General features: G+C 37.0%; 1 protein-coding gene across 2 annotated transcripts in view; it reads right to left on the reverse strand.

Annotated features, from left to right (window-relative positions):
- The window catches only part of LOC111156724 (signal sequence receptor subunit 1), a 30175-nt gene that overhangs the window by 9900 nt on the left and 1157 nt on the right, over positions 1–19118 (reverse strand). Inside the window, exons 2-8 of one of the 2 annotated variants that reach the window (XM_022517769.1) lie at positions 16642–16754; positions 12848–12935; positions 12608–12609; positions 11284–11340; positions 9485–9561; positions 8621–8699; positions 6881–6974 (exon numbers count right to left, since the gene is read on the reverse strand). In XM_022517769.1, the coding sequence (XP_022373477.1) occupies positions 6881–6974; positions 8621–8699; positions 9485–9561; positions 11284–11340; positions 12608–12609; positions 12848–12935; positions 16642–16754 (510 nt within the window). Of the gene's footprint in view, positions 1–6880; positions 6975–8620; positions 8700–9484; positions 9562–11283; positions 11547–12607; positions 12610–12847; positions 12936–16641; positions 16755–19118 lie in introns of both variants that reach the window. The other variant, XM_022517768.1, reaches the window with a different exon arrangement.

Consider the following 19118-nt stretch of genomic DNA (forward strand, 5'->3'; position numbering starts at 1 on the left):
ATTAAAACACATTTAGGGACTTTAACGCTCTCCTTCTTTGAGTCTTAGGTCTTCCTGAGAAAGCACATGGGCTTCAGAATGTGACAATCCAGCTGAGGATCTTAGCAGGTTATTTTTTCTCAGTAGCAATTTCTCATCAGTAAATAGAGACAGCACCTCACCTTGCAGAGTGTTCTAGAATGCCCAGTATAAGGAGGTGCTCAACAGTCCTTCAACAAGGCCTCCCTAGATCCTAATATGGTCCCCTTTCCTAACTTAGAAGTTGTCCATATAATTCACTCTATCACATATCAGATACCATCTCTGATTACTCAAATATTTCATAAATGTGCTTTATTTTCCTCAGGTGGAAATGTAAACTCCTGAAAAAAACCAGTAATATTCTTCTTTTCAACATGCCCACTGAGAACATAGCATAGTATTATGACAGACTAAACACCTGACACCTGCTGATGAAAATACAATCATAAATACAAACACTCTGTAAGCATAATAATTCTCCGCTTTAAGTTCATGAACAACAATGTCAGGGAGAAAGATACTATAAAACCACTCCCCTACCCACAATATATTTGTCATGCAGAAATTCTTTGGGAGGGGTGGCCCCACAGCTTATAATAACTTTACTTTTCAATTGTGACTTTTAATGCTTTTCAATATTTCAAACAATTCTGTGTAAGATATTTAAAATTTAATTATTCATGAAGAACCCTTATTTTAAACATACCAGACTACATAAGTAATTCTGATGCATTATAAAGAGATCACAGTTTACCCTACAACCCAATTCCATATTTTGCTATCCATATCAGGATAATATGGAAAACTTGTCCTTAAACAGCAAAGAATAAAGATTTAAATTTGAAGATAAATTATTTCATGGGATCTCAGCTACCCCTTACGCTGTATGTCCCAATGTCTCCAAATCTTTTAATTGAATTTTAAATAGTCTCTACACCTAAAGCAGGGTTTGAATTTACAACCCCACTCCACAGACTGAGCCAGCCAGGTGCCCCATCAATGTCTCCAAATCCTGATTCACCTCTGCTCTAAATACAACTTTCAAATGCTTACTGGACATCCTCATCAGGGATCCTCACAATCAACAGACCTAGTTCTAATTCCTCTCCCCTCATGCACTGTGCCACTCTTCTTATATTCCCTAACAGTAACAGGATCATCCTCCATCCAGATGCCTAAAACTCTAACTCTTCCCTCCTTCCTCCCTCAAACATCCAAAAAGCCACCCAAAGCCCAATCTGCTCCAATTCTGAAATACCTTTCTAGTTTCTTCTCCTCCACATCACTACTGCTTTAGCTTAGGCCCTAAGGATTTCTCAGATGCTTTTCTGAAATCATCTAACTGGTATCCCAACTTTTAGTGGCTCCTGCTTGCTATGCTTGCTAAACCATACACCATACACCACAAAACTATGATAATTTCTTTTAAAAATATAAATTTATTTCTCTGCTTCAAAGTATCTGATGGCTACCTTGATAAGAAGAAAAGCCAAGTCCTTAGCCTGGCACATAAAACTGAAGATTCCTTCTCACCTAACTTCTTAAGACTCTGGTCAAAAGTCAACTTTCATGAATGACTCCCCTACTCTCTCCTAGAGAACGAAGGCCCCTCCCTCCTATGCTGTTACTGCTTTGTACCCACTTCTAATAAAGGAAGTACCATATCGTAATTATGTTTCAATAGAGAAAGCTCCCTGAAAGTAATAATGAAAATTCACTTCATAACCCTGGAGAGGACATGAACTGCCCGTTTACAAGAAAGTAGATACTAAATGGCCAATATATATGTGTAAAGAAGTCAAACCTTATTAACTGTATGAAAGACAGCCTTTCGTACCATACCGCCAAATTAAAACATTTGATAATACTTAATACCTAAGCCTGGTGGGCACCTGGGTGGCTCAGTTGATCAAGCAACTGCCTTCGGCTCAGGTCATGATCCCAGAATCCCGGGATGGAATACTGCATTGGGCTCCCTGCTCCTCCCTCTGACCTTCTTCCCTCTCACTCTCTCACTCAAATGAATAAATAAAATCTTTAAAAAAAAAATACTTAAGATTGGTGGGAATGAAAAAGAAATAGGCAATATTGTGCACTGCTGAGAATATAAACTATCTTTTGAAAGGGAAATAGGACTTTTCATTAAAATAAAAATAAAAATGTATGTAACCATTTTACTTTTAAGGAATTATGTATCCCAGGTACAGGGGTGGGTGAAAGGGGAGAAGGAGGTCAAAAGGTACAAACTTCCAGCTATAAAATAACTAAGTCATGGGGGTGTAATGGATATCACGCTGTCTATAGTTTTTAATACTGCACTATATATTTGAAAGTTTGCTGAGAGGGTAGATCTTAAAAGTTATGTATCCCAGGTACAGGGGTGGGTGAAAGGGAAGAAGGAGGTCAAAAGGTACAAACTTCCAGCTATAAAATAACTAAGTCATGGGGGTGTAATGGATATCACGCTGTCTATAGTTTTTAATACTACACTATATATTTGAAAGTTTGCTGAGAGGGTAGATCTTAAAAGTTCTTGTTACAAGGAAAAAAAAGATCTGGGGTGCCCACATGGCTCAGTCAGTTAAGGGTCTGCCTTCGGCTCAGGTCATGATCCCAGATCCTGTGATAGAGCCCCGAGTTGGGGACCCTGTTCAGTGGGGAGTCGGCTTCTCCCACTCTCTCTGCCCCTCCCCCTGCCTGTAAGCATGCATTCAATTAAAAAAGCAATTCTTAAAAAAAAAAGTTTTTTAACTATGTGTGGTAATAGACTTATTGTAGTGATCACTTTACAATACATACAAATACTGAATCATTACACTGTGCATATGAATCTGTTATATGTCAACTAACTCAATTAAAAAATGAGAAATTATCCCATAAATTTTTATATAAAAATATTCATTATAGTTTTAATTTAACAATGAAAAACTGGAAATACTAAATATCCTTCAATACAGAATAGGTTTAACTTATCATGACACATTTAGATAAAGGAATACTATCCAGTTATTAAAAAGAATGAGGTAAATAAGTCACTACCATAAAAAAAAATCCAAGCGGCACCTGGGTGGCTCAGTGGGTTAAAGCCTCTACCTTCGGCTTGGGTCATGATCCCAGGTCCTGGGACTGAGCCCCGCATCTGGCTCTCCGCTCAGCGGGGAGCCTGCCTCCCCCCATCTCTCTGCCTGCCCCTTTGCCTACTTGTGATCTCTATCTGTCAAATAAATAAATAAAATCTTAAAAAAAAAAATCCAAGACATGAAAACTCAGAAAGTAGAACAGTGTATGCAATACGATGTCATTTGTACAAAATAGTCACAAACAACAGACATACGTACTGGTAAATGTACAGAAAATACTTAGAATAACGAACACCTATTATTTATAGACAATGAAATTAGTGTAGACAGGAGGTGATCTCAGTTTTTCACTTCTGTACTATTTATTAATGTTTTTAATATGAGGCCATTGTACTCTTATAATGAATGTTTCTTAAAAGTCCATTTACGGGGCCCCTGGGTGGCATCGTCAGATGAGCAACAGACTCTTGGTTTCAGCTCAGGTCATGATCTCAGGGTCGTGAGATCGAGCCCCACATCAGGCTCCATGTCAGCACAGAGTCGGCTTGAGATTCTCTCTCCCTCTGCCCCTTCCTGCACTAGCTTGCTTGCTCACTCTCTAACGTAAATAAATAAATCTTATAAAACAAAAAGTCCATTTACAATTAGAGGAAAAAAGTCTTTCATTCTTTCATAAATATTAGCATTTTAGGTAATCACATACACAATGAAACTGAAATATATGTTAGATAAACTACCAAGCAATGTTTCAGTTTTATTCTTTCAAACTACAGTGGGCAGTTAGTAGTTAGTTTTTCTAATAAATACAGTGCTAGAAAAAACTCTTCCATTACTCATTAAACTTCCCGTGAAGTATTCATATGCTATACAAAATCCAGTACTATATGTAGCAAACACCATTAAAAAAATTAATTGCCTCACCTCTTCTACTCTGCACTGAAGCAACAGAAAAAAAAGAGATAGGAAAGGATTAGGAATACAGAGAATTCACACATTTGTATATAAAACTGCTGATTTGGAAGCATTCTAAATTAAAGCTTAAAAATACTACTCAGAATAAAATTTTAAAGTGTTTATATTACACTTGATTCTATACAAGTAATGGAAAAGATGAGTGTGAAGTAGCATTGACCAAGCATTTTTATATCTAAAATACTTAATTTCCATTTAAGAGAAAATTTTTCCAGCTAAGTTTATAAGAGTACTTACTGATCTGATTCAAAGTTTCCTGAGGAATCCAACTCATGTCAACATCATTCTGACTTGAGGTACCCATCTCTACCTTCTGTATGGGTCTCTTGCGCTAAAAGAGCATAAAAACATTTTAAAGGAGTTCTATTATAATGGTCACTATAATTTTAAAAAAGTGTATTAAGTTACCTAATTTAAATATCTTAAACAAATATGTCCTCTTCAAAACATACTCCTACTTAAGTATTTTATTAATTAGAAGGATAAATTCATGCCTAACTCCATTATAAAGAATAGGTGATAAGGAATAAAACCTCCTAACAATGATTTATTTTCAGGTTTTAAAGGACATTTCCTCTGCTACAAAACTTTGTATGTCTGTGGGCTGGTGGACTGACTAAAAACTTCTATTTATACAGTGATTTTTCTCTCCCTTTGGGAATCAAATCATAAATTTATTTTAACATCCAACAAAATTCAAGATAATTACTGGAATGCTGCGCGCAGGCAGGTAGATTTCTGCACCGTTAGCTAACTAAACGCAAACAACTGGCACAGATAAAACAAAACTTTTAAATCTCATTTAAGCTAACAACCTCAAACTTTGTTCCTAGAGTATTTGCATCAAAACTACTAGGGAGATGGGGCGCCTGGGTGGCTCAGTGGGTTAAAGCCTCTGCCTTCGGCTCGTAATGATCCCAGGGTCCTGGGATCAAGCCCCACATCGGGCTCTCTGCTCAGCGGGGAGCCTGCTTCCCCCTCTCTCTCTCTGCCTGCCTCTCTGCACACTATATATTTGAAAGTTTGCTGAGAGGGTAGATCTTAAAAGTTCTTGTTACAAGGAAAAAAAAGATCTGGGGTGCCCACATGGCTCAGTCAGTTAAGGGTCTGCCTTCGGCTCAGGTCATGATCCCAGATCCTGTGATAGAGCCCCGAGTTGGGGACCCTGTTCAGTGGGGAGTCGGCTTCTCCCACTCTCTCTGCCCCTCCCCCTGCCTGTAAGCATGCATTCAATTAAAAAAGCAATTCTTAAAAAAAAAAGTTTTTTAACTATGTGTGGTAATAGACTTATTGTAGTGATCACTTTACAATACATACAAATACTGAATCATTACACTGTGCATATGAATCTGTTATATGTCAACTAACTCAATTAAAAAATGAGAAATTATCCCATAAATTTTTATATAAAAATATTCATTATAGTTTTAATTTAACAATGAAAAACTGGAAATACTAAATATCCTTCAATACAGAATAGGTTTAACTTATCATGACACATTTAGATAAAGGAATACTATCCAGTTATTAAAAAGAATGAGGTAAATAAGTCACTACCATAAAAAAAAATCCAAGCGGCACCTGGGTGGCTCAGTGGGTTAAAGCCTCTACCTTCGGCTTGGGTCATGATCCCAGGTCCTGGGACTGAGCCCCGCATCTGGCTCTCCGCTCAGCGGGGAGCCTGCCTCCCCCCATCTCTCTGCCTGCCCCTTTGCCTACTTGTGATCTCTATCTGTCAAATAAATAAATAAAATCTTAAAAAAAAAAATCCAAGACATGAAAACTCAGAAAGTAGAACAGTGTATGCAATACGATGTCATTTGTACAAAATAGTCACAAACAACAGACATACGTACTGGTAAATGTACAGAAAATACTTAGAATAACGAACACCTATTATTTATAGACAATGAAATTAGTGTAGACAGGAGGTGATCTCAGTTTTTCACTTCTGTACTATTTATTAATGTTTTTAATATGAGGCCATTGTACTCTTATAATGAATGTTTCTTAAAAGTCCATTTACGGGGCCCCTGGGTGGCATCGTCAGATGAGCAACAGACTCTTGGTTTCAGCTCAGGTCATGATCTCAGGGTCGTGAGATCGAGCCCCACATCAGGCTCCATGTCAGCACAGAGTCGGCTTGAGATTCTCTCTCCCTCTGCCCCTTCCTGCACTAGCTTGCTTGCTCACTCTCTAACGTAAATAAATAAATCTTATAAAACAAAAAGTCCATTTACAATTAGAGGAAAAAAGTCTTTCATTCTTTCATAAATATTAGCATTTTAGGTAATCACATACACAATGAAACTGAAATATATGTTAGATAAACTACCAAGCAATGTTTCAGTTTTATTCTTTCAAACTACAGTGGGCAGTTAGTAGTTAGTTTTTCTAATAAATACAGTGCTAGAAAAAACTCTTCCATTACTCATTAAACTTCCCGTGAAGTATTCATATGCTATACAAAATCCAGTACTATATGTAGCAAACACCATTAAAAAAATTAATTGCCTCACCTCTTCTACTCTGCACTGAAGCAACAGAAAAAAAAGAGATAGGAAAGGATTAGGAATACAGAGAATTCACACATTTGTATATAAAACTGCTGATTTGGAAGCATTCTAAATTAAAGCTTAAAAATACTACTCAGAATAAAATTTTAAAGTGTTTATATTACACTTGATTCTATACAAGTAATGGAAAAGATGAGTGTGAAGTAGCATTGACCAAGCATTTTTATATCTAAAATACTTAATTTCCATTTAAGAGAAAATTTTTCCAGCTAAGTTTATAAGAGTACTTACTGATCTGATTCAAAGTTTCCTGAGGAATCCAACTCATGTCAACATCATTCTGACTTGAGGTACCCATCTCTACCTTCTGTATGGGTCTCTTGCGCTAAAAGAGCATAAAAACATTTTAAAGGAGTTCTATTATAATGGTCACTATAATTTTAAAAAAGTGTATTAAGTTACCTAATTTAAATATCTTAAACAAATATGTCCTCTTCAAAACATACTCCTACTTAAGTATTTTATTAATTAGAAGGATAAATTCATGCCTAACTCCATTATAAAGAATAGGTGATAAGGAATAAAACCTCCTAACAATGATTTATTTTCAGGTTTTAAAGGACATTTCCTCTGCTACAAAACTTTGTATGTCTGTGGGCTGGTGGACTGACTAAAAACTTCTATTTATACAGTGATTTTTCTCTCCCTTTGGGAATCAAATCATAAATTTATTTTAACATCCAACAAAATTCAAGATAATTACTGGAATGCTGCGCGCAGGCAGGTAGATTTCTGCACCGTTAGCTAACTAAACGCAAACAACTGGCACAGATAAAACAAAACTTTTAAATCTCATTTAAGCTAACAACCTCAAACTTTGTTCCTAGAGTATTTGCATCAAAACTACTAGGGAGATGGGGCGCCTGGGTGGCTCAGTGGGTTAAAGCCTCTGCCTTCGGCTCGTAATGATCCCAGGGTCCTGGGATCAAGCCCCACATCGGGCTCTCTGCTCAGCGGGGAGCCTGCTTCCCCCTCTCTCTCTCTGCCTGCCTCTCTGCCTACTTGTGATCTCTGGCTGTCAAATAAATAAATAAAACCTTTAAAAAAAAAAAAAACGACTAGGGAGAAAGGGATTCAATTCCTTCTTTAGTCTTGCTCTTAAACAACAAACCTAATCATTTATGTAAGAGTATTAGGTATACAGTCCAAAAACGACTCTGAATACATGAAAAGTAACTAGAAACTGGCTTCATTCACATGAAAACAAACAAAAAAACTGGAGATCCTTGTATCTAACACAAATTTATAGCAAAAATGCTACTATGAAAACAAGGTAAAGAAAGTTATGGAAAGTAATACTTGAGCACTAAGTATTTCTCTTTTAAAGAGCAAGTACTTAATATAAATTTTGATACAAATCTTGTTATACTTTCCATTGAGAGGAACATGGGCTGTTCTGTTTTCTTTGCAGGGAGGACAGATAAAGACACAGTGAAAGAGAAACCAGGATTATAGCAAGTCCATCAGTGCTGCCACTTTACTACCCTAACAAGAAAGCAGAAGTTTGATGGAATACGGCCAAATTCATTCTTTCTTTTTCAAATGAAAAGACTCAATTAATTGCTAACTGGAAATTATTCCTAGAGTTAATAGTATTAAGGCAAATGTAAAAGCTGTGTTGCTTAAAGGTATAGTAGCAGCCATAAAAAAGCAAATAGAACAATGAAATCTATGTCTGAGTTTAAGGAATAAAAATTCTAACATAATTTAGAATTACAATATGATATGAAAGTAAAGATTATTCTGGAAGATGTAGCCAAAAGACCCTAAATACATTTGTGTATGGAAGTCTGAACAGACACAAGTCATGTATCCAAGATCTCATCTTCAGGTTTTATTTTAAAAAGGTGCAATAAACCTATAAATGCACAAACCCACAGTTGAGAGCAAAAAGCCACAAAAAACTAGATCATACTTAGTACGGCAACAACTTTTAAAGTATGGCTGTAAGAGTCACTCATCTAGAATTACCTTTCTAGATTCCAGGAGTTGATGAAGGCCAACAACAACCAAGAGCCCAAGACCAGCAAGGAACATATACATAAAGATTCTGATAGAAAAGGAAAAAAAGCAAACTGGCTTTAATTCTTAAGAAACATCACAACTAATTAAAACTACAATCCTGCTTTAACTAAAAAAATACCATAGCTGTAATTACAACTAAAATTCCAACACAATATATGCTTTCCAAATAACTTGTAGAGCAAAGGAAAAAAATATTTTATATTCTACTTAAGTCTAGGTTGTAAGTTTCACAGATTTATCTTTAAGAACAATTAGTCAAAAAAAGCCAATTATATGATCTAAAGTAAATACAATTACAATTTATTACGCTCAAGCTCAAGCTCAGTTAAAACAACTGCATTAGGTTCTGTCTCTCTCAAATATTAAATTATTTTGCATAATTTAACTTAAAAATTGCTTTTGGTCAACTACACATATGGGTATACAGTGACAAATGACTCATCATCCTTCAAGAACAGAATTTCTAAGAGAACATCTAGTTTATATTTTTAATAGCAATTGAAGAGGTATGTAACTTAGATGATGCTGGTGATCTGCTCACGAGCATGAGGTAGATAAGAATTTAGAAAGAAAGGACATTCAGAAAGCCAACTACCTTTTTAAAACAATTTTGGTCATTTTCTATTATCTTTCCTAACTCACTATTAATAGTTATAAAATATAAAATCCTAAAATATGGATTTACATAAGCAGGATTTCACAGAAATCTTAGTTTGGTCTATTTTCATTATTAAAACAAAAGTTGACAGGAGCAAGCCTTCCAGGACTGCCCTGTGAGATCAAGATCTACAAATTGCAAACTTCACTTACGTTTCTCCATCTAACCCATCCTCTCTTTCAATAATTGTAACTGTTTGATTGAAGACAGCATCTTGGAATACATTGCCCTATTAATAAATCACAAAAATGTCAATAGCATCGAAAAAAAAATAGAAGATTATAAGATTTCTGAAAACTGTTACCCTAATAGATATAAAACAGCTTTCTCATCACTTAGGTCAGTAAGACTCAAAAGTCACACGTAATTGCACTATGCAAGTAATTCAGACTCAACATTATAATATTACTTTCTTCCACGAAATAAAAAATGCCTCCTTCTTTGCTAAAGTTGTCCTCTGCTTTTGTGAAGGTGGGGAAGGGGAAATGTGTGAGAAACCAGGGAAGTAAAATAAAAAGGGGATAAAATGCACAGAAAGAAACAAAGCCCACAGAATACCCATAAACTAGAAGCCATAACTTCTGCTGAGTATAATCCTCCAAAAAAGAAGGGAAGAGTATGAAAATGTATACAGTAGCAGCTGCAGTAGCAGATTTTAAGAACTAGACTTGAACAGAAGTCAAATCCATGCTCTAAATTTATAATAGACTGGAAATCAATTTACAATAAATACAATTTTTGGTATCAAAATATTTTTCTGTGGCAATCTTGGAACAATTTGTCAGTTCAGCACAACTTGTTTTCAAATACAAGAATCAGTGGGATAATACATAGGTAGCTGTTTCCAGTGTTTGATGCTTCACACAAAGGCAGTATTCTTCAGAACTGTCACTTATTGCTAAACTGTAATAATGTTTTACTTCAAAATCTTTCTACCTGCATTGCTCCAATGACAATTCCAAGAATCAGAATACATTGATACAAACTAACATTCAAAATGGTACTAAAACTGCAACGTGTCTGTTGGATTAAGTTTAATTCTGCTTGAAAACAAGACAAAATATATAATTATTCAAACTGCATAACTATAATGTTGAGGAAGATTAATATATTATTTTGAAGGATGAAAAACCCACTAATTAAAAAAAAAGAAAACTTAATTGCAACATGAGAGATTTACCTTAGACATGAGTAAACGTGTCTAAGACACTACGTGAAGAAAAAGGTTGGGTAAACTTCCAAGAGAGAATGAATTTCCTTCTCTGAAAACTTTTTGAGAAGGGAATGGTTTAAATGTGCTCTCATCTGAAAGATGTAATAGCTGGCACCTAGAGGTCAACTCCCAGCAGTAAAACTCTAGTGGACATACTATATATTCATTGGACATACTATATATATATTAAAAACCACAAGAAAGACAACAGAGCTTGTATAAGACTGTTTGGTTCTCATAAACCATAAACCTCACTGCTCTATCCTAAAAATATTTAGTTATATTTTTATCTACGAGTATATAAAATGATGGAAAGTTACAGAAAGCCCTTAAGACTTAAAATTAAAGCAGTAAAATGGGCAAAATAGAAGCAACGAACGGAGGTACAAAACAAACTACTCTATATATTTTACCATCTTAGTAAGAAGTAGAGTCCACTGTGTGGCTTACTGTCCTGTTAAGCTCAAGCTCAAGTCACACCCTCTTTGCTTGTACAGGCTACTACTTATCTCTAGTCTGATTCACTTATGCTGGGCTATCACCTGTTCTTATCGATCTGCCTTGCTGGATTCTAGACCTGAAGACAACTATGACTGAATTAGTTTTGCCTCCCTGTTATCCATCTCAGCTCCAACCATAAACAGGCGCCTGAATGAATAAATCTAAGAGTATTCATTTAGCAATGTCAATTGTTCTCATCCGCCTGTAACTTTAAAAAAAATGTCTAGCGGGCCTTACATTCAAATCCTTGTAGTTCAGGTTGACGACCAGACCAAAGGGCCTTCCGCCCATGGGCTCCGCAGGGATGAAGGAGTACTCAAACGTTGCCTGTCTCTGCGGTGGCACCACCGTGTTCAGAGGAAGAGCTGTGAAATTCTGGATATAAAACTGGTAGTCTTGAGGATAACGGAATGAGGCATCTAAGGATTCAACGATAAAATCTTCTGTACCCTTGTTTGTAAAGCCTACTAGGAACTTCACAATGTTATTTGCTGGAAAATCTAAGAAACAAAAAAAAAGAAACCAGAAGATTAGAAAACGCTCGAAGCACACAAAATAAAGAGACGTAACTAAGGATCTGAGCAACCCTTTCCTACAAATGGACGTGGTTTCAGAACCTTTTCCAGTAGGGCACCCCAGTTTCCTACTATCTAGTAACTGATTACAGTTGGTGTATAAATTGGAGCGCTTCTCTGTACTCTAGCACTCCAACTTCATAACTGAACACAGAATCTCAAGTTAGACTACATCACTTGACGCTATGTGGTCAAAGAAAGAGCTGTGCATTTTTAGCAGTCAGATTATCTTGCAGTGGAACTACTTGTCTTGAAGTCACCTCCAACTTTTATCTGTTATCTGTGCAGACAAGAAAAGAATGACAGAAAGGTAAGTCTAAGAGGTCCACCTGAAAATTGCAGCATCTTTTAAAATATTGAAAAAAAAAAAAATTAACCAGGTAACCCATACCATTTTAAGCAATCAGTCAAAACACAAAATTTGAAGTAACAACCCAATGAGGAAGCCATAAAAAAGAGGGGAAATCTCTTAATCAAATCATACTTTTTGTAGATATAAAATTCGAATATATGTGGGAATAAAACAAAACTTAAGACCAAGATAATAACATCAAAAAGAAAATTCTTCAATAATTAAATGTGGCCTACAGAACTGAGTTTTAACCAGTTAGCAGAGGCTTTGGGACAGACACATCTGAATCCACCTTTATAATCTATTTAACAGATGAGTAACTCTGGACCTGTTCTTCATCTCTCTAAATCTCAGTTTAACAGTAACTATCCTCATACAGTTTCTGTTAAGATAAAGTGAATGCACACAAAATATTGAGAACAATATATAGCTCCCCATAAATATAAGACATTACGTTTATAGCTCCCCATAAATATAAGACATTATGTTTTCTTTTAATGAAACTAGGCTCTAATCCAGGCCTAACTATACAGATTTAATATTTCACTAATATTTATACACTCAAAATATGAGTCAGTTTACTGTGGCAGTTTGAAAAAGTTTAAAAACAGTATCTTCCAAAAGAATATTTAACTTCTAATTAAAAGAGATACTATTTAATTTCCCCCTTAGTTTAAATGCCAGGAATACTACCGTATGGATATGGGTAACCACACATATAAGAGGATTTTTTTCAAATACGTATTTATACCATACTTGTAAGAAAGAGGAAAATGAATAAAGATTTTAAACATTACTAATGCTTCCCCCCAGAAGTGAGCTTGTCATTTGAAAAATTCCCATGTCTGAGTTAAAACTAACATTTCTCTATTACCTTCTCCTTTCACAAACAGGATAGTTGTATCTGCACTTGGTGAAGCTTCAGGTTCACCAGATACATCTTCTTCCTCTTTATCTTCAGCCTAACAAAAACAACATTAAAAAGATAATTTTGGAGGAAAATACATCAATTAAAAGTAACGACTTCACTAGATTTGGGACAAAATATTGCTTCTCCCAAGCTTTGCTGGGATTAGGGATTAGTAGTGGTATGGATTTCAGCGTATCTTATCAGTTAGCATAAAAACTTCCCTAGTCGTCATCTCTAAGAATAATATGCACACCAGTCCCCTGGGGCTTTTATGCAGCTCTGATTCAGTTCCAGGGAAAGCCTGAAACCCTATTTCTAAAAGCACCCAGGAAATACCAAGGCTGCAGGTACTCAAACCACACTTCCGAACTGTAAGGTTCTTGAACATGGGTTGGTGAACTTTATCTGTCAAGTTTGAAAAAATTTTAAAAACAGCATCTTTCAAAGGAACACTTAATTCACAAGTTAAACAGTATTTATTTTCCCTCTCAGTTTAAATGCCAGGAATAGCGCCTCACAGGAAAAAGTCTCAAACTCAGTCTCCCCACCCCCCATCCTCCCACAAGGGTGAAGGAAATAGGACTCTGAAAGCAGCACCAACCCAAGGACCCAGATATCAAATATTTTTGGCTCTGGGAACCACAAGGTCCCTCTGGTCAACTCTGAGGCTTCAGTACGAAAGCAGCCACAGACCGTATGTACAACAATAAGGACAACTAGACCTAGCCCGCAGACATTTTGCTGACTTCTGTTCTAGACAACCTTGTCATCATCCCAAATTAATAGAACAATTTTCCTGTGAGAAGATGTCACACAACTTGGAAGAAGTGGTTTTATTTTTTTTTTTTGTTAGAGATTTTATTTATTTAGATGACAGAGAGATAGCACAAGTAGGCAGAGAAACAGGCAGAGGGAGAAGGAGAAGCAGGCTCTCCGCTGAGCAGGGAGCTCAATGTGGGGCTCGATCCCAGGACCCTGGGATCACGACCAGAGCCAAAGGCAGCCACTTAACTGACTGAGCCATCCAGGCGCCCCGGAAGAAGTGGTTTAAAAAAAAAAAAAAAAAAAAAAAAGTGAGCAGGATCACACTGGGATGATGGAAAGGTCCTAAAATTCAGAGCTGCTCAACTTGATACATTTACTGTAGATTGTTGAATTATATGTTTAAAACAGGTTAATGGTATGATATGTAAATTATAGCTTCATACAGTAGTTAAAAAATATGAACAAACTTTAATGTAAAAATTTAACCCTCAGGGAGCCTGGGTGCTCAGTTGGTTAAGCATCTGCCTTCAGCTCTAGTCATGATCCCAGGGTCCTGCGAACAAGACCAGCATCTGGCTATTTGCTCAGTGGGGAGCCTGCTTCCCCTCCTCCCTCTGCCCCTTTCCCCAAATCATTCTGTCAAATAAATAAAATGTTAAAAAAAATTACCTTAAAAAATTTTTAAAAATTTTAATCCTTGGTGCAGCACTTCTCTACTCATCAATGAGGATTACAGAGATAGTCATATACTTGAAGTGTTCAGGTCTTTAACAAATTGAGATGCTTAAGGGCAACACTGTTTACTGGCATTTTGCTTCTCACTCATGTAAAACACTCTCTCCCCCAACAGACAGACTTCTCAAGGGCAAAGACTGTCTTGTACTTTAAATATTCTTCAAACCCAGGTCATATACTTAAGAGAAGACACTCAAACATTTGTTCGACGACTGTGCAATTGTTTGATGTTATATATTAAGTATCCTTAATGATACTATTCATTTAGTAAGAGTTAGTGAATTTCTACTTTTGAGAAAAGAGACCCACAAATAGAGACCAGAGACAAGAAGGCAGGAACCATAAACTGCAATAAGGAGAAAGGAGTAGACTTGAGAAATGGTTCAGAGAAATCACCCTGAAGATTTGATTAGTGGGTTGTGGGATAAAAAGAAATGAAAGTCATGAGGCAAGAGCTTGAATCACTAGAGCCGTATCAAAACAGAAAATAGTTATGGAGGTGGGATGGATGGTAAAAAGCTGAATTCCATTTTGAACATATAAAATTTCAGGTATGAATGGAGTATCCAGATGGTGCTATTTGGTGGAGAGCTGGAAATAAAGGTATGGAGCTCAGGAAGGTAAATACCTAGAGAGAGAGGATCTGAAGGTCATCGAGAAAAAGTGGTGCTGGTTGACACCACGGTGTCATTAACACGAAGGAGCCAAGCAGAGGGAGAGAAGGTGGTACAGAGACCAAGCAGCAGCAGCTGGGCAGAGGAAACTAAAGGGGCAGGGGGACAGAAGCCAACATGAAGGAACTCAGGGAAGGGGTACTCCGCAAATGCTACCAAGAGCTCAAACAAGATAACAATGAAAAACAGGCCAGAATTTCGCAATTAGGTCAATGGTGACTTAGCAAGAACAGTTTTACTAGCTACATCAGATGAGACCACAGTACATATGTGAAGTGGTACCATTTATTCTTTTCAAGATACGTGCTGGTAACGAAAAGACGTGTAGCAACTTAAGGGGGAGGAATACGAAGTGGCATATGGAAATACACGCATAGCTTATCAGAATCAAGTCAATGAGAAGGAACAATGAAGTTACAGAAGGAAATAATACAAAATCCCACAGGACGAGATGGGGACAAGAACGCAGGTGGTAGGGCTAGCCTTAGAAAGAGTAAAGACAGACAACTCACTATTTTTAAAGAAGAAAACGTAAAAAGGATGAGTGAATAATATATTCAGAAGTAGAAATTTGATACAGTTCATACTTGATGGCCTTCGTTTTTGGACACTGAAGGCAATGTGTTGCTAATTCCGTGAGGAGGACTGATTCTGGAGTAAAAATTTGTGCAGGATAAATTATAGTAGTCCAAGAGAGGAAATAAAATGAGCTAGAAGCATGCTGCAATGATCTTGATTCTAGCCCAACATTCTTACTGTTTTACTGTAATTTTATAGTAAAAATTTCAGAACTGGACTTTTAAGAGATCTTCTCTAAGCCCCTTCCTCCTCACAGGGCACATTTTATACACTGTTTACTCCTTGCTCCTCACTGCCTGCCACCAAAACACATATATACCGCCCTAAGAACAGAAACTTCATGAGAGCAGAGAAAATACCTAGCTTGTTTACTGCAGGACTAAGAACAGTGCCTAGCACATAGTGGGGACCCAGTAAATATATCCTTATTGAATGAAGGAGAAAAAGAGGAGGAAAATGAGATCTAGAGCGAGAAGCTACTCAAAGTCAAAAAACTAAGTAGCATGCAACCCAAATCTATCAACACTGGTCCAGTGCCATTCCCACTGTTACCCTCCTCAGGTTCATGTCTATATGATCTTTAATTGTTCTTTGTATCATGCCTCCCTCCTTGTGCAAGAAAATATTCATGATCCATCCTCAGTCACTGGCCTGTTTCTCCCAACTTCAATCCACTCTGATCACAGTAACAAAGCTCTAAAAGCAAGAATTTTAATCCCAAATTGGTCTATAAAAAGATAAATTCTAGGGGCGTCTGGGTGGCTCAGTTGGTTAAGCACCTGCCTTCTGCTCAGGTCATGATCCCAGCGTCCTGGGATCAAGCCCCGTATCAGGCTCCCTGCTTAGCAGGGAGTCTGCTTCTCCCTCTCCCTCTCTCTCTCTGTCTAATATATAAAATCTTTAAAAAAAAAAAAAAAAGAAGATAAATTGTAGAAATGATATAAACATGAATTACACTGTATAGAACACTGTATAGAAGTACATAACACAGTATAGAACACTAACCAAATCTGTGGGTTCATCTTCTTCCACCTCTGCTTCATCATCCTCATCTTCAATTATTGAATCTTCCACCGTTTCTTCATCTTCTGTAAGATCCTGAGCTGCAGCTAATGAGCCTAACAATAAAACACAAGTAAGAAGTTAAGCTTTACCGCTGGCATACCAATGTTTTTCAGTCCCTGGTATAGACAATACACCTTTCCCTTGGAGTAATTCAATCTCCCAGTTCCCTTGAAAGATGCCACAAATTACAACGCATCTAGAATATTCATGATTTTATCTTATCAATAGTCTTACCAGAGACACCTGGGTGGCTCAGTCATTAAGCATCTGCCTTCAGCTCAGGTCTTGATCTCAGGGTCCTGGATTCAACTCCCACATCAGGCTCCCTGCTCAGTAGGGAGCCTGCTTCTCCCTCTGCCCTCCCTGCTTGTGTGCATTCTCTCTCTCTGTCTCTCTCAAATAAATAAATTAAATTAAAAAAAAAAAAGTCTTACCAACTGTATGTTAACTTTAATGGGAAATGCTGTTTAATTTTCAAAAGCACGTACTTGTCAGGGAAAATGAACTGCTGAAACTAAAAATGCCTTGAAGCTCGAATAAAAAACTACAAATAAGTTGGTTTTAAAACTAAGACACTCCAGGGGCACCTGGCTGGCTCAGTTGGCGGAGAATCTGCCTTCAGCTCAGGTCATGGTCCTAGGGTCCTGGGATCAAGGCCCACATCCATGTACCTAGCCGCCCCTCCCCCGATCAGGTTCCTTACTTCAAGGGGAGCCTAACTTCTCCCAATCCCTCTGCCCCTCCATCTGCTTGTGCGCACATGCCTGTGTGTGCACACAGACATGCTCTCTGTAAAAAATAAAATAAAATTTCATAAAAAAAAATAAAAGAAAGAAGCTCCAGAATTTAATCCCTGTTATTAACCATACAAAAAACAAAACCCTGTTTGGGTCTAAAGGAAAATAGCAATCTCGGTAACTAGGCAAGAAACATTTGTTATTAAAGTTAACTACAGCTCAAACTCTTAGAACTTGATAGCAATGTAAGTCCAAGGAACAAATATTTGTATGGCATCCACGGTTAAAACTAGCTTGCATAAAGCACATTTAGTAAAATAAAAACTATACTGGTAACTTCAGGGTTGAAAGCACTGAAAGCATGCACTTATTTTTGCATATGGTTTCAAACATGTTTTTTTTTTAAGATTTTATTTATTTATTTGACAGAGATCACAAGTACTCAGAGAGGCAGGCAAAGAGAGAGGGGGGAAGCAGGCTCCCTGCTGAGCAGACCAGGACCCTGAGATCATGACCCCCTGGGATCATGACCTAAGCCCAAGGCAGAGGCTTATCCCACTGAGCTACCCAGGTGCCCCCAAACATGTCTAAAGTACTTTTTTTATTTCTCCTACACTGAAAAATTAAGCATAACTAAGGCCAATAAAAAATTTTATAGGCAAAAGTTCTCTAAATAAGTCATATTAAATCTATTTCAGGCAAGACAGTCACTTAAAGAAATTTCAAAGTTCTACTGACTCTTCCAACATTTCTCAGAAAGAATGATGATGTGGCAATTCAGAGTGGGAAAAAAAAATGTGGGAAAGGAAGCATGTGTACATGCTGCAATACCCAGGAAAACAGTATGTATTAAGGACTCTGCATTTTAAGCCTTTTCCAGTTCCTTGAATTTTTACCGGCTGTTAAGATTTACGTAAAACATTAAAGAACCCTGAACCACGCATCATGAACTGAAAAACAGCCTCTACTGTTTGCTGCACAAAGACAGCGCATTCATAATTTACAAGCCACTTTCTAAAACCACTAAGAAAAATACCTATCCTGACATAATAATTTTAAGTTGGACTTAAATTTCAGGAGTTCTCAATATGTACAATGGCTTTTCACCCTGCATTTCAGTAATACTAATATTAATCAGTGACAATTCTGTGCCTAGAAAGTTTAGCCAATTGCAAAAATTAAAAATATCCTTTGAAAGAAAGACCATTCCTCACAAAAAAATGTTTAAAGCCATCCAGTTAGGTTTAGATACAATTGACGTTTCTTAAAAAAAAAAGGTTTTCAAACCTGAAAAAACATATTCTAGATTCTAAGTACAACTGTCAAATTTTCTTTAATTTTTTTTTTAAAGATTTGATTTACTTATTTGACAGAGAGAGACACAGCGAGAGAGGGAACACAAGCAGGGGGAGTGGGAGAGAGAGAAGCAGGCTTCCTGCCACACAGGGAGCTCAATGCCAGGCTCAATCCCAGGACTCTGGGATCATGACCTGAGCCACCCAAGAGCCCCCAAATGTTTTTTTAAAAGCCAATAAAGAACAACCAGCAAGCAACTCATAAAGGAACAGAATCCCTCTTTAAGCCTGCAAATGAATTCATTAAGAGGTTTGGTTAATTCTCTCACTTGGTTTTTTATCCACTAAAGAGAAACCAGTCCCTTCACTCTTCTATGCAAAAGCG

The sequence above is a fragment of the Enhydra lutris genome, unplaced genomic scaffold (assembly GCF_002288905.1).
Source record: "Enhydra lutris kenyoni isolate GAN:26980312 unplaced genomic scaffold, ASM228890v2 scaffoldscaffold48, whole genome shotgun sequence".
NCBI classification, from domain to species: Eukaryota; Metazoa; Chordata; class Mammalia; order Carnivora; family Mustelidae; genus Enhydra; species Enhydra lutris.